Here is a 17,159-nt window from a genome sequence, read left to right as displayed (position 1 = left end):
GACACTAGTGTCAAGTTCAAGAACCTGGTTCTTCAACTCAACATTTTTACTTTCACTCTCATTAGCCCTAGACTCTAGATTTTTGCACTTGGCTTTTAGCATCACACATTCCGTAGACAGATCTTCCTTCTCATTGTTAATTATCTCAGACTCATCAATGAAGTCTAGCAGTAGCTCAAACAACCTTTCTTTAGATATGAATTTAATCTTGTCTTTGAGATGAAGAATACTTACCTCTTGTTCATCATCTGATTCTCCGATGGCCATAAGTACTTGTTCATCTCCAGCTTCATCTTCTGTGTCCTCATCTGATGTTTCTCCCCAGGTAGTAACCATAGCCTTTGTTGATCCTTTGTTCCTTTTTGGTTGAGCCTGTTCCTTATTCATGTTGCTTCGTTCATCCCTTTCCTTCTTCCACTCAATTTCCCATTGAGGACAATTCTTGATCATGTGATCAGTCTTACCACCTTTTTAGCAACCCTCATTGGTCTGTTTCTCAGCCCTTGGTTTGTTGAAGGTTGTACCTCTTGAAGAACCCTTTCTTCTCATCAGATACTTTTTGAAATCTCTTGTGATCATAGCCATTTCATCAACCTACAGATCGGAACCTTTAGCAATTCTGAGAGCCAGACTTCTTTCCTTCTTGGGTGCATCCATTTTCATGGTTTGCCTTCTCAGTTCATAGGCAATGAGGTTTCCAATTAGTTCATCCAGCTTGAGGGTAGCAATATTCTTTGATTCCTGAATAGCAATGATTTTGCTTTGCCAAGAGACTGGCAGAACCCTTGTCAAAATCTTCTCAACTTTGTCTTCTTCAAGAATAATCCTTACAAGATACTTAAGTTCATTTGTCATTTGGTGAACCTTGTATACATCTCTTGGATGGTTTCTCCTTCCTTCATGGTGAAATTCTGATATTGAGAATACAGCAGTGTTCCTCTGGACCTTTTTACTTGAGATGTTCCTTCATGAGCCACTTGCAGAGTGTCCCAGATTTCCTTAGCAGTGGTACAACTTTGAATTTTATTGTACTCATCTGGACCCAGTCCACACACAAGCCATTTCTTGGCCTTGGCATTCTTCTCCCATTTCTTCAAGTCTTCAGTAGTACAATCAGCTCTTGTCTTTGGCACATCCACTCCTTCAGCATTCTTCTTTGTAGTTACTAGACGACCATCAGTGACTATGTCCTAGAGTTCATAGTCTTCTCCTATGATGTGATCCCTCATCCTGTTCTTCCACCAAGAATAGTACTAACCATTGAAAAGTGGAGGCCGGATTGCCCTTCCCAATTCCAAGTGGTGCACTTATTTTGATCTTTTCCTAAGGTGTTAACCTCTACAAGGATAACCGGCCCTGATACGTCGTGATGTTCTAATCGTCAATACCACACAAGAGGGGGGGGTGATTTGTTTGGTACCCAATTTTTGCTCTAGAAGAACCTGGTTCTTCTATGTGTTCTAACTACTACTGTTTGCGGAATAATAAGTACATAAAATAAAGAACACAGAGATTTTTACATGAAAAACATCTGGCTCAAAAGGCGAAAAAATCACGACCTACTACTCGGTAGGATTTTCCCAAACTTCCACTAAAATCACTGAGCCAAAACAGCATTTACAAAACTTTTTGTAAACCTAAGGATTAACTCTAATCCCGTTGTGGCACACAACCTCAACTGTTGCGACAACTTCAAGTTAGCTATAACTTGAACACTCTAAGTACCTAACACAATTGCTTCTATGAAAGCTGAAAGGTATTACTTTAAACCACCTACTACAATTAAACTAGAATAAAAGAAAGACACAATGGAATTGGTTCTTTTATCTCGTTCAAGTAGTTTCAAGAGTGCACACTATAAATCTCACATAAATTGCTTGCAAAATTGTCTTGCTCTTTTGCTCTCAATTTAGTTTAACTTCTGCGTTTGTGCAATATCTGTAAAAGAGAACAATCACTGTCATTTAATAGGTTAGTAATCAGAGTTTGATTGGGACTTAGTTGCTGATCTTCTATCGTAGTTGAGTCCTTGAAGATCTCAAACTCCAACACTATCTTTATCCTGGATTGTGTTCTCTTCATATAAGGAGACTTTCTCCCTTTATCCAATATCCAACCTTTTTGATCAGATCAGGAGATATTGCTGCTTGATCAGTATGACTTATCTCCTTCACGTGCACTTCACATGTATAGGTTGATCATGACTGTGCTTCACAAGATGAACCTGGTCCATGACTGAGTTCATTTGTCATTCTTCAAAACATCACATGTTCTTGGGCAAACACGCCGTACTAAAAAAGAAGCAATTAGCAAATAGAACACAACTCCTAATCCCTCAAGCTAAGGTTAGACCAAACACTTACCTCGATGCCACGAACATAATTCACAATTCAATTATAGCTTTACCCCTTGAGTCCACCGCCAATTCGCTCGTATCTAATCACAAATTACTTAATTACATCAATAAACGCTAAATAAATCGACCCCAATGCATGAAAATGAGTTTTTCAAAGTTTTATCCAAAAAGTCAAAAATTGCCTCCGGGCCCACATGGTCGAAACCCGAGGTTCGAACCAAAATCCAATTACCCATTCCCCTACGAACCCAAATATATGATTTGTGCGGTTTGAATTTACTTTATCATTGTTCACTTTAATTGCAATTTAATTTATTGTTTTGTGTCAAATTAATCTACGTATCCTTAAAACCACTTACAAATTCAATTGTTATCCGATTTTGAAGGTAAACAATGATGTCAGACAGTCAGAGTAATGTTTATTCAATTTTTAAAGGTAGGTGTATAATATGCGACATCGTGTGTCAAAGCAAAATAGTAAAGCAAACTAAACACTTGAATTTAAGGTTAACATATGTCTGATTACCTTTCTAAAACATAGGGAATTGGGCATATGCCAGCATAAATTCCCTTTATGAAGAAGGATATGGAGATGTTGTTACGAATTGACATCGATAAGAAATAGGAGTAGTAATTTGTTCACATGACGAGAATAAAGAGATATACTTAGAACTAAAGAAAAAGGACAACTTAGATAATTTTGTTTCATAGAGTTTCTTTGCCGAAATTTATATTAATATACAAAAAATTATTTGCTTATTTCACGAATGAAGTATAAATCCATTTATGCATGTAATTAAATTTTGTATGGGGAGAAAAGTTTCAGCTGTAACAAGTGTATTAACGTACTGAATCCAATAATTGTATGTCTATTTAGCATAGGAGTACTGTTGTCTCGAGAAGAGAGCAGAGAAATTCAAAAATAACCAGATTTATAAGTGGTCATTAAAAAATAACCAGATTTATAAGTGGTCATTCAAAAATAACCACAATTTCAAAAGTAATCGAAATTTCGCCACTCTTCATGTAAAGATAAATTTGAACGAAAACACTATTCAAAATCCGAAAAAATACTCTAGTATAATATACCGGTCCAGCATAATATACTGGAACTTTCCGCGTGTTGGAGTTAAATCATAATATGCTGGAAGTTCATACACAAGTGCATCAATCTCCAGTATATTATGCTGGAACTTTCCGTGTTGCAGCAAAATAGTAGCTATTTTTTAATGACTTTGCAAATGTTGGCTATTTTTGAATGACCACTCCGAAAACTTGCTAGCCGTGCTATTTTTACAGAAATGTTGCCAAACAGATCGTGTATACTTGGGCCAGTTAAGTTTAGCGGCCCAGTTTATACAAATCCGAGTGAAAAGGAGCCTGCTTGGCGACTCCCTTGCAAAAATTGCATATAAAAGTCACAAACTAAAATAAAAATACATATGTGTCGCACCTCCTTTTTCCGCACCCGCGGGATGCGTGGGGAGTTTTCTCTAATTAAAGGACAGTCGAAACGGGATTGGTTTATTTGTTTCAGAGTCGCCACCTGGGAATTTTAAGGCGTCCCAAGTCACCGGTTTTAATCCCTGAATCGAGGAGAATATGACTCTGTTTGTTATTCTGCGAACCAGAAATCCTGAGTAAGGAATTCTGTTAATCCGGAAGAAGGTGTTAGGCATTTCCGAATTCCGTGGTTCTAGCACGGTCGCTTAACTGTTTTTATTATTGGCTTAATTATCTTGATTTTACTAAATACGTTTTTATTGCATGATTTTACTACCGCTTTTTACTTATTGTTTACAATTATATGGACGAATTACGCGTACGTATATTCGTATTATATACTTTTTATAATTATCGGGGATCATGCCACGCGTACGTGTACACAATAAAATTGTCCATGTTATAGTTTTTATAAAAAATATATGTTCGAAATTTAAAATAAAATTAAGAACATCATCGCCCTTATATTGAAATAGTGAACTGCACATCTCGGGTTATATGAAATTATTTTAACATCCTCGGAGAAATCCCTTTTATTAAATATTCACTTGAAGTTGCGCGAACGCATAATCCGGATTTGCTTTTTAAAAAAAATAATATATAATCAGGTTACGAGAACGCATCCCTAATCACGCAAAATATTCTTAATAGTATTATGGATTTTTCACAAATTATATCCATACATTTTTATGTAAAAATCATGAGAAATTCCCATTTTTGAGATGCCTTTAAATTCTTTGAAAAGAATTCACCATTATTGAGTGTTGATTGCAAATTATATTTTTCGCGTATGAATTATATTCCTCCAAACTATTCAAATCTAAAGAAAATAATAAACATATGATTAATACTATTTTTAGTAAATACAACATATGTATACTCAAAATGTGAATAGTGTACGAAACTAAAAAAAAAAAATCAATTCTTGAAAGAAGATGATATTTTCGAAAAATTCTCATTATTCCATTTGCAATGAATGTTATTTTTACATTTTTAAACTTTTTACACATTATAAATCTAATCTCTTTCTACATTGCTTGTTCCTAATTTGATAGGCCTAATTTTTTATTTTTTTTGATTAATTGCTATTGACTGTGAACATGACCATTATTATGCTAAATATGAACAAGATACAATCAATAATATCTTAGCCTTAAAAATCAGATGTTTAATAACATAGACTAATAATGCTGTTGTCTTAAAATTTCCACACTAATCTATACTAGCAATTTTAAGAGATGCAATTAATGGCCAGTTTTCTGCCATGTTCCCTATTTTGATGATTCAAATACAACTTATACTGAATGAAAATTCGAAATAAATAACTTTGTTACAACGTTTATACGAACTTCGAAAGGGAATAATTAGCTAATAGTTATCGTATCAAGCATATTGTTATATTAACCAACATGAAACAAAACAGAAGTTTGAGCTACTGAATTTAAACAAGTGGAAGACAAAATTATAATTCTCAAACTTCATCTATTCATCATGTTGGAGCTTTTCACCACATGATTTTAAAAGATATGTACCTGGAAATGAAGGTAGAAGGAGTAAATTTCAGCAGTAATAGCAGCAACAAAACACCGGCAGAATATACCAATAACACAGCAAGTCTGAACAAGACCCGTTAACCCAGATGAACAGTGACAGAAATTTGAGAAAAATTTCAGATTTGAACCAAACAATACCAATAAAACAGACCCGGACAGATTCAAGAAAAATATGTTTTGATTTTTCTTTTCTTCTTCTACGTCTGTTTTAGACTGTGTATGTGTGTGTGTGTGTGTTCTCTCTTTTTTCTTTCTCTTTCTGTTTTCTTCCTCCTCTTCAGATTTCTATTTCTGATTTTCTGCTTAATTTTCTTTCCTTTTATCTCACTCTATGTGTATTCTCTCTTCAATGTATCTATCTAATTTTCAGATTCTTTCTCTCTTAAAATCTGTTTCTAAAATCTGATCTTTTCTCTCTTCAAATCTCAGTCCAAAAATCTCCCTCCTTAAAATCTGTCCTGCTTCCTGTATTTATACAGGTCTGCCCCTTTCTTTTTAAGTGCTGCCTGGACCCCCCTTTTGTTATCTAAGGCAGATTTTCCCTTAAAATCTGCCACTGAACTGCTTTTACTTATTCAAACAGCACTAAGGATACCTTTACTTTATTTTCAGCCCCTCCACTTCCTTTGGTTTCCTATTATCCTATTAGATTAACAGCCACTAACATTCCACTTCCAGCACACTAGCACTAACACTGTTTTTTACTGTTTCATTCCCAGAAATGCCCCAGAAATCCTACTGTAATTACTGTTATTACTGCCTTTAAACTAAAATTCAGAATCTGATACAAAACAGATTTTAAAATCTGTCCAGGCTTAATTATCCTTCTGATTTCAACAGCTAGAATCAATCCCAATCAACTTCCTAACATAGTTGTATCTATCCAACATTTGTAAACTTGAATTCAAACTTAACATCACAATAACATTACACTGAATTCAGCACAATAATTCAAACTGAACTTCAACTTTGAACTAAAATCAAACAAACACAGGAGCATTGTCAATATACTGACAATGCCCTGAAACTTAATGTTCAGGAAACAATATATACACAACATTTATTTTGACAGACTCATTGAAATATAAACAAAGGTGATTTAACTGACGAGTATTAATTAAACTGATTATCTACAACATTTGTCAACAAACAGTCTATAAAAATAGAAACAGATTGTTTCAATCAGTATTATCATAAACGAGAATTCATAATATAACTAATCGATGAACTTAATCGAGTCGATTATACACATTGTAAATAATCATACTAACAGAAACAATGGTATAATTAGGATCAAATAGACGGGTACAAGGCAGAATCACAGAATTGACTAGAAAAATATGAAAAATTACACAGACTAATGAAACAAACATAAAATACACGTAGAATACACAAAAGAAATAGAAAAAATACCTCTGAATCTTCAAATTTATTCAGACACAGACTCAACTTGGATTCAGACATTTTTGAGACTGAACAGACTTTATTCGAAGTATTCTCAGTTGAGAATACCTCGATTAAAGTCTCTTAGACCTCAATCCTTCACTCGAATCGGAAAAATTCCAAGATTGGAAATTTTTTAGGGTTTCAGATTTTTGGATCTTAAATCCGAACACTTCTGGGCAGATTCGAAGGGAACCAAAGATGACACAAGGGTGAGGGAGGCCTTGGGGTCATTTGGTGTTAGTTTGGAACGAATCTGAGTGAGTTCATGTTTGGTTCGAACCTTCAAAAGAAGATTCGAAGAACTCTGAGGTGATTCGAACCAAACCAACACCAGATCCATAGCTAGGGTAGTTAGGGGAAGCTACGGTGTTAATTTGGGGACCATCGGAGGTGGTTGAGTTTGGATCTGAGTTTGGCTCGAATCTTCAAATGAAGATTCGAGAACCTTCAGGAGGATTCGAGCCAAGTGGCTAACATATTTGGATAGAGGATGGTCAGGGGGTTCCGGGGTGTTAAGGTGGTGACAGGAGGCGTTGTTGCCGCCGGGTTTCAGGCGAGGGGAAGTTAGGGCGGCTAGGGTTAGGGTGTGTTTGAAGACGATGATGAACAGGAGAGAAAGGAAGGGGGGGTGTTTAGTTAGGGGGGCCGGGGTAAGGATTTGGGTTTATATAGGGGTGGGGTGGATTGATAATGATCGTTAGATCAAGCAGAATGGATGGCTAGGATCTATTCACTTAACCAAACGATGTCGTTTGGTTTAAGTTGGGGGACGAGTTGAACCGGGGCAGTGGGTCGGGTAAGGATCACGGGTTAGGGTGATGAGATCTCAGCCGTTGGATGGATTTAATCCAACGGCCCTTGATGAAGGATGATGAAACGCCGTCGTTTTGGTTTGTTTGAATTGGACCGGACATGGGGTTGTTTAGACTGCGCTGTGGGATTTATTATGTTTGGGCCTGGATTTAGGTCCAGGTCCGATTTTTACTTTTACAAATTATTTTTTTTTCTAATTTTATTCTTAATTATTAAAATCTTAATTAAGATTATAAAAAAAAAATTATCATTACAAAAATACTGATTACTTTTAACAAATATTAACACATAGACAAAACATTAATCACACAGTGAAACATTTAAAATAGAACCAATGCACATTTTTGTGATTTTATTTTTGAATCAATTATTAAATGCATAATTAAATCCTAGATATGCATGAAACATATATTTTTATTTTAATTTTGTTTAATTATAACAAAGCAAACATTTACGGACAACACAAATAATTAACAAACACCACACAAATTCTAAAAATTGCACACTAAAAGAGATTTATTTTATTTATTTTTGATTTATTTTGGAGTTGTTTTCGGGAGGCAAAAATCACGTGCTCACAGCTGCCCCTCTTTGTGCGAAAACTCGAAGAGTTTTCGTGCAAAGATAAAGTGAGCGGATACGAGCGATTTTTGCCCGTTGAAATACACCGTGGGAAGCATTTTTTGAAAGATTTGACCGAACCCCTGCTTCAAAGGTTTCCTACATATCCTTGGCTATAAAGGAATCAGGTCAATGTAGTTCGGGAAGTTTTGGGTAGCTGGGACTACCATGGGACTGTGATGCTACTGCTGTTTCGTGCTGCTTTTACTGCTTGCTGACCTCCTTATTACACCTTGCTTCAAAGGTAATACAAAAAGCTAAACTAGACTATGGTACATGAATTATAAAATCTTATCTAGATCATGCCCTTGCGTTTCTTGTTGTCTTGATATCTTGGTGACTATTGGGCATTTGGCTTATTCCGCATTCCCTTTCATTGTGTCTCGTATTTTCTTTCTCTGTTTGGGACTCTTGTGTTTCTTGCTGGGGATTTTGTTGGACTCCTCTGCTTTATTGACTCTAAGTGTGCTCCTTTCTTACATGAGCGGGCTTTTGACTTTACCCGTAATGTCAAACTATATTGCCATTCTGTTCTTCAGGTGGGCGCCTGACTGCTGATCCTTCAATGGTATTCCCTTATTCTCCAGGTGGACGCCTGATTGCCATTTCGATTCTTCCATCCTCATTCTCCAGGTGGACGCCTGACTTCTTTTTTAGTTCTTCATCCTCATTCTCCAGGTGGACGCCTGACTTCTTATTAAATTCTTCATCCTCATTCTCCAGGTGGACGCCTGATTTCTTCTTAATTTTTTTCATCCTCATTCTCCAGGTGGACACCTGATTTCTTCAATTCTTCATCCTCATTCTCCAGGTGGACGCCTGACTTCTTCTTTAATTCTTCATCCTCATTTCTCCAGGTGGACGCCTGACTTCTTCTTAAATTCTTCATCCTCATTCTCCAGGTGGACGCCTGACTTCTTCTTAAATTCTCATCCTCATTCTCCAGGTGGACGCCTGATTTCTTCAATTCTCATCCTCATTCTCCAAGTGGACGCCTGATTTCTTCAATTCTTTATCCTCATTCTCCAGGTGGACGCCTGATTTCTTCAATTCTTCATCCTCATTCTCCAGGTGGACGCCTGATTTCTTCAATTCTCATCCTCATTCTCCAGGTGGACGCCTGATTTCTTCAATTCTCATCCTCATTCTCCAGGTGGACGCCTGATTTCTTCAATTCTTCATCCTCATTCTCCAGGTGGACGCCTGATTTCTTCAATTCTTCATCCTCATTCTCCAGGTGGACGCCTGATTTCTTCAATTCTCATCCTCATTCTCCAGGTGGACGCCTGATTTCTTCTTAAATTTTTCATCCTCATTCTCCAGGTGGACGCCTGACTTCTTCTTAAATTATTCATCCTCATTCTCCAGGTGGACGCCTGACTTCTTCTTAAATTCTCATCCTCATTCTCCAGGTGGACGCCTGATTTCTTCTTAAATTTTTCATCCTCATTCTCTAGGTGGACGCCTGATTTCTTCTTAAATTCTTCATCGGGTTTTTTCCTGACACAAATGTTGTTTTTGCCCCTGTTTTTAAATCAAAGAAAACTTTGTTAGTTTTAAAACAGGATGGTTAACTGGGGCATTCTTGTCGACGGTGGGGCTTCTTTGTCTTGTTTTGTTGCCTTGAAATGGTTGAAAAGACTGTTTGTCCTTGTAATTGATCCTTAACTATAGGATTCCCCTCTGTATGTTTTCCTTCAAATCCTTTTAACCGTAATCATATGTTCTCCTGACATTGCTGATCCGCTTTTGATTCCACTTTTCTTACACCCCTATCTTATTATTTTTTATTATCTCTTGCCCATCATGGCCGTATTTTTGTCCTATGCAATCTTGAATCTTAGTAGTATACCTTGACATTCTTTCTTATTGGAACAAAACTCATCTCAAAAGCTTTAGAAGAGTAAGATTATTAGTGACGAAAACATGATGATTTCGACAATCTAGAATGAAAAGAAAAATCCAAATTTGGATGATTGTTGGAGAAGGAATAAAGGACTTATCTGATTGGAGTCACTGGCGCCAATGATCATGGCATGCAATTTGGATTAATCAACCCAGTCTTTTAATCAATCTCCTTTCAATTGTCTCATTTTTGTTTTCCCCAAAATTTCCATAACCCAACTTCATTTTTCATTTTACAGACCTGTTTGACTTGCAATATCTCAAAGAGTTTTCACCGACAAACCTTCCTCATTTGTTCATTTCTTACTTCCTTTTCGCCTTATGGTGCCTGCGAAGGTTTTCACCAATAAGACTCTCTCATTTTACTTTCTCTCAACTTCCGTCGTCTTATGGTGCCCGGGTGGGTTTTCACCTATAAGACTCTCTCATTTTTACTTTCTTTTCCTGTTTGTACCAGAGTGTTATGAACCATCTTCATTTGCTTGACTCAACATTCTCTAAGATTGATCGAAAGGTCTTTTTGGCATGTGGTTGAAAATGGAAAGGTATCAAAAGTTAAACAGTTTTGATATGGGTTTAAAATTACAACTCTTGGAATCTTTTCTTATTACCAATACAATTCCTGCTCCAGTTTCTTGATTGGGGTCTCTTGATGTTTCTTTTTGTGCACATTATGCATATCGTGCGCCCTATGACCAAGCCGTGAGGCGCCAACGTATCCTTCTTTGAGGAATCAGGTCAAACGTAGTTCACCAAATAATAGTGATTTTTTTTATTATTATTTCATATTTGATTTTCATTGATTCCAAGAGAGGGTAGGAAAGAAACAAATATGGCTCAAAGGGGAAGCAAAGAGTATAGTGTTTGGATAGCAGAATAAATTGCCTTTGTCATTCCAATCTTCGAAATAATGCTGAATACAAATATTCAAAAAGTTATGCATAATATCTCTTTACCGCGTCAGAATTGATCGCCATGTCTATGCATTTGCCTTCAATATTTGTTAAGCATAGTGCACCATTCGATAATACTCTGGTCACAATGAATGGTCCTTGCCAATTCGGGGCAAATTTGCCTTTTGCCTCAACCTGATGTGGAAGAATACGTTTCAGCACATGTTGACCCACTTCAAACTTCCGTGGACGCACCTTTTTGTTGTATGCTCTTGCTATTCTTCTTTGATACAATTGACCATGACATACTGCGGCCAATCATTTTTCATCAATCAAGTTTAACTGTTCCAGACGGGTTTTGACCCATTCATCATCATCAATCTTTGCTTCGGCGATGATCCGAAGGGAAGGAATTTCAACTTCTGCAGGAATTACTGCTTCAGTGCCATATACCAACAAATAAGGAGTTGCTCCTACTGAAGTTCGAACAGTAGTGCGATATCCCAATAACGCAAATGGTAGTTTTTCATGCCATTGTCTTGAACCTTCTACCATTTTTCGAAGTATCTTCTTTATGTTTTTGTTGGCTGCCTCGACTGCTCCATTCGCCTTGGGCCGATATGGGGTAGAGTTACGATGTGTAATCTTAAACTGTTGACATACTTCCCTCATTAAGTTACTGTTAAGATTAGCACTGTTATCTGTGATGATCACCTTTGGGATTCCGAATCGACATATGATATTTGAGTGAACAAAATCGACCACAACTTTCTTGGTCACTGATTTGAATGTTTTGGCCTCAACCCATTTGGTAAAATAATCAATGGCTACCAGAATGAACCTGTGCCCATTGGATGCTGCCGGCTCAATTGGTCCAATCACATCCATGCCCCAGGCAACGAAGGGCCATGGTGCCGACATTGTGTGCAACTCGGATGGTGGAGAATGAATCAAATCTCCGTGTATCTGGCATTGATGACACTTGCGCACAAAACTGATACAATCTCGCTCCATGGTAAGCCAATAGTAACCAGCTCGGAGGATTTTCTTTGCCAACACATATCCGCTCATGTGGGGTCCGCAAACTCCTGAATGTACTTCAGACATGACAGCTGTAGCTTGTCTGGCATCTATGCATCTTAATAATCCAAGATCTGGTGTTCTTTTATACAAAACTCCTCCGCTTAAGAAGAATCCATTTGCCAATCGCCTAATGGTCCTCTTTTGATCTCCTGTGGCTTGTGCGGGATATATCCCCATCCTGATATACTCCTTGATGTCGTGGAACCATGGTTCACCATCAAATTCTTCTTCAACCATATTGCAATAAGCGTGCTGATCGTGGACTCGAATATGTAGTGGATCCACATAAGCTTTGTCTGGATGGTGCAACATTGATGCCAAGGTAGCCAATGCATCGGCGACCTCATTATGGATCCTTGGAATATGCCGAAACTCCACTGATTGAAACCGCTGACAAAGATCATGTAGACATTGTCGGTATGGTATGAGCTTCAAATCTCGGGTTTCCCATTCTCCTTGAATTTGATGTACCAGAAGATCCGAATCTCCCATGACTAAGATTTCTTGGATACCCATGTCTGTGGCTAACCTTAACCCCATAATACAAGCTTCATATTCAGCCATATTATTGGTGCAATAAAATCGCAATTGAGCCGTAACAGGATAGTGATGCTCTGTTTCAGAAATGATTACATCTCCTATCCCGACTCCTTTCATGTTAGCGGCCCCATCAAAGAAGAGTTTCCAGCCAGGTATTTCAATTTGCTCGATCTCATTGATATGCATTATTTCTTCATCGGGAAAATAGGTTTTCAATGGCTCGTACTCCTCGTCGACCGGGTTTTCGGCTAAATGATCGGCCAATGCTTGGGCTTTCATTGCAGTCCGAGTCACATAGATGATGTCAAATTCTGTGAGCAATATCTGCCACTTTGCAAGTCTTCCTGTTGGCATCGGCTTTTGAAAAGTATATTTCAACGGATCCAAACGCGAAATGAGGTAAGTAGTGTAGGACGACAAATAATGTTTCAACTTCTGAGCTACCCACGTTAGGGCGCAACATGTCTTTTCCAGATGAATATACTTAACCTCATAAGCTGTGAATTTCTTGCTAAGGTAGTAGATGGCCTGCTCTTTTCTGCCGGTGAGGTCATGTTGCCCCAATACACAACCAAATGAATTTTCCAAGACCGTTAAGTAAAGAATTAGAGGTCTTCCTGGCTCCGGTGGGACCAGCACGGGTGGGTTTGACAAGTATCCTTTTATCTTATCAAATGCTTCTTGACACTCATCGGTCCATTTGACCGCAACATCCTTTTTTAACAATTTGAAAATAGGCTCACAGGTTGTCGTAAGCTGAGCAATAAACCTGCTGATGTAATTTAACCTTCCCAACAAACTCATTACTTCAGTTTTGTTCCTTGGAGGTGGCAATTCTTGGATGGCTTTGATTTTTGATGGGTCTAGCTCGATGCCTCGCCGACTAACTATGAATCCCAGCAACTTTCCAGATGGAACTCCAAATGCGCATTTGGCAGGGTTAAGCTTGAGGTTGTACCTGCGAAGTCTTAAGAAGAATTTCCTCAAATCCCCAACGTGGTCGGCCTGATGCTTTGATTTTATGATCACATCGTCCACGTATACCTCAATCTCCTTGTGTATCATATCATGAAACACTGTGGTCATCGCTCTCATGTAGGTTGCTCCGGCGTTCTTCAAACCGAATGGCATTACCCGGTAGCAATAAGTTCCCCATGGTGTGATGAATGCTGTCTTTTCTGCATCTTCCTCATCCATCAGAATTTGATGATACCCGGCATAACAATCCACGAAAGATCCTATCTCATGCTTGGCACAATTATCGATCAAAATATGGATATTGGGTAATGGGAAATTATCCTTTGGACTTGCTTTGTTGAGATTGCGGTAGTCGACGCATACTCTAATTTTGCCGTCTTTCTTTGGTACGGGAACGATATTAGCTAACCAAACAGGATATCGAGTGACTCGAATGACCTTTGCTTCCAATTGTTTGGTGATTTCTTCCTTAATTCTCACACTCATATCAGGTTTGAATTTTCTCAGCCTCTGCTTGACAGGAGGCACCATTGGATCGGTGGGCAATTTGTGAACCACTAAATCAGTGCTCAAACCTGGCATCTCGTCATATGACCATGCAAAAACATCTTTGAATTCTATGAGTGCTTTAATTAACTCCTCCCGTATTTCTGGTTCAAGGTGGACACTTATTTTAGTCTCTTGGATATTATCTGTGTCCCCTATATTGATGTCTTCGGTATCACCCAAGTTAGGTTTGGTTTTTTCTTCAAAATGAATTAACTCTTTACTAATCTCTTTGAAAGCCTCATCCTCATCATATTCTGATTCATAATCACAATATATTTCTTGAATTATTATTTCGGAACCAGATTGATTTTTAAGACTGGGCTGAGGATTCCTCATGCATGCCATATCACTAGAGCCAGCGTAAAAAGAACTGTACAGGAAAGAAGAAAAAGAAAAGAAAACTATCAGGAATGATAATAAAAAGGAAACTGCTTTTTATTGGATGATGAAAGATAACAAGGTTTGCACACTTCAAACAAACTGTAAGATAGACATTGGGGTTACAACCCTGAAGTAACCCAAACAAACTGAAGGAAAATCAAAATAAACTACCAAGACCCCTTTCGAACGGGGAGAGGAGTGGTTTTCCAATTATTGAGCCTTGTCTCTGGCCTGACGAATTTCACTTCTGTGTTGCTAGAACTTTCATTGCTTTCCACCATATTCACATCGTCGAACAATTTCTCGAATCTTTCAATTAATTCCTCCTCAGGCTTTATCAAGGATTTAGGAATTGTTGTTATCGGGCGATTTTTAGCACCGATCTTGACAAAAGACTTTGATAGATGTGGGACTAGTTTTGGAAGAACCCAGTGGGTATGAATCCCAAACCAAATGTTCCCCAGTTCTCGGGGAGAGATACTGGTTGTATGATTCCTTTCAAAGATGAACCCAGACCTTTGCCGGGTATAAAACCATTTTTTAACATTTCATAGGCTATCATGACTGATGCAGAGGTTATCTTTGGATTCGGAATGTACTTCCCCTCTGGAATTTTCTCTACCGACACTGTATCGGACACTTGGTATACCCATGGTCCCTGGTCATTTTCTATTCCCTCGACCGGTACAATGGCACTGCTGTGAGCATTTAAACTTTCTTCCCCATGCACAACTATTTCTTGATGATCCCATTCAAACTTGACCGCCTGGTGTAGTGTTGACGGGACTGCTTTAGCAGCATGGATCCATGGTCGACCCAACAACAGATTATAAGAAACAGTTATGTCCAGTACTTGAAACTCCATCGTGAATTCAACTGGCCCTATTGTTAGTTCCAACACTATGTCGCCAAATGAATCTCTGCTTCCACCGTCAAACCCCCGTACGCAAATGCTATTCTTCTGGATCCTCTCCTCTTTGATTTTCAATTTGCTTAAGTGGAGAGAGGGCAGATGTTTGCACTTGACCCATTGTCAATCAATACCCGGGTTACTATGGAGTTTTCACATTTCACGGTGAGGTAAAGAGCTCTGTTGTGCTCAGTCCCTTCCACATGCAATTCATCATCAGAAAATGTAATTCTGTTCGCCTCAAAGATTCTGTTGGCTATTCTTCCCAAATGATTTACAGAGATTTTATCGGGAACATGAGCCACATTCAGGATTTTCATCAAAGCCAGACGGTGCTCCTCTGAATGGATCAGTAATGACAATAACGAGATTTGAGCGGGCGTCTTCTTCAGTTGATCCACAACAGAATAGTCATGGAGCTTTTTTCTTAAAAACTCTTCCGCTTCTTCTTCCGTCACAGCTCTCTTTATTGGTGCTGGATTATTTTTAGTTTTTCTTAACTCTTTGGGAGTAAAACATCTTCCCGAGCGAGTCAAGCCTTGCACCTCACAGACTTCTTCCTTAACTTCTTTTCCCTTGTACATTATAGTCACCTGTTCATAGTTCCATGGAATGGCCTTGTTGTTGATCACTGGTAGCTGGGTTACAGGTTTGATAATAACCCGATCTATACGGGCTCCTTCCACGAATACAATGGGTTTGCTGGCAACCCCTGGTACTATCACTTTCGGCCTTTCTTGCTTTGTGGCTACTTTGCTCGAAGATCCCTTCTCGACTACCACAGATGGTTCATCACCATTTCTGTTCTGCTTAGATACCGACTTCTCCTCTGTTAACTGCTTATCCGGCTTGGCTTCATGAGACCTGATCATCATGACAGTTTGTGATGGCTTCTTTGTCTCCCCATCTACCTGTACTATTTCTATCATATTGGCCTCCTGATGTGCTGACATTGGATTTCTATTGATATTGGGAGCTTCGGGGGTTTGAACCTCGATTTTATTGGTATCAATCATCTCTTGTATTGCATTTTTTAAATGCCAGCATTTTTCCGTATCATGGCCTGGTGTACCGGAACAATACTCGCAGCTAATGGTGTAGTCCAGATTCTTTGGAGGAGGATTGGGTAGCTTGGATTGTATTGGTCTTAGTATGTCCAGCTGTCTCAGCCTATGGAACAGACTGGTGTAGGACTCTCCCAATGGGGTGTAGGTTTTCTTTTTCTGTTCCCTTTCTCCCCTGAAGGCTGGCCTAGGCCTGAAACCTGGTCCGGGATAGGCTCGTGGGTAAGTACTTGGTATGGCAGGAGCACGCAAATTAGCGTGAACAGGTGGTTGATTGTATGCTTGTGCATGGTTAATGGAAAAATGAGGCTCTGAAGGGTGATAGTAGTGTTGGGATGAATCGTGGTGGTAAGTTGATTGGCGAGGTCGTTGTTTATTATAGTAAGGTGGTGAACCTCTGGGTCCCGACCAAATTCCAGAATCAACTACCGCTGCTTCCTCCCTCTTCTTTCTTCTGATTCCTCCTACCCCGCCTTGAATAGCTTGAGTAGTCGCCTTAATTGCTGAATAGCTCATGATTTTATTTGTCTTGAGGCCTTCTTCCACCATACCTCCCATTTTTAC

General features: G+C 38.5%; 1 protein-coding gene across 1 annotated transcript; it reads right to left on the bottom strand.

Moving 5' to 3' along the window:
• Window positions 1-851: 851 nt before the first annotated feature.
• LOC138885741 (uncharacterized) lies at window positions 852-12,737 on the bottom strand. The gene is made up of 2 exons (XM_070166720.1): window positions 12,645-12,737; window positions 852-1,190 (listed from the first exon to the last, which is right to left on the bottom strand). Exons 1-2 carry the CDS (start codon window positions 12,735-12,737, stop codon window positions 852-854), a joined length of 432 nt encoding a protein of 143 aa, XP_070022821.1.
• Window positions 12,738-17,159: the final 4,422 nt, after the last annotated feature.

This window comes from Nicotiana sylvestris, chromosome 2, assembly GCF_000393655.2.
Source record: "Nicotiana sylvestris chromosome 2, ASM39365v2, whole genome shotgun sequence".
Classification (NCBI taxonomy): domain Eukaryota; kingdom Viridiplantae; phylum Streptophyta; class Magnoliopsida; order Solanales; family Solanaceae; genus Nicotiana; species Nicotiana sylvestris.
Note: the sequence above shows the minus strand (reverse complement) of the source record. Positions and strands in the feature narration are given on the sequence as shown.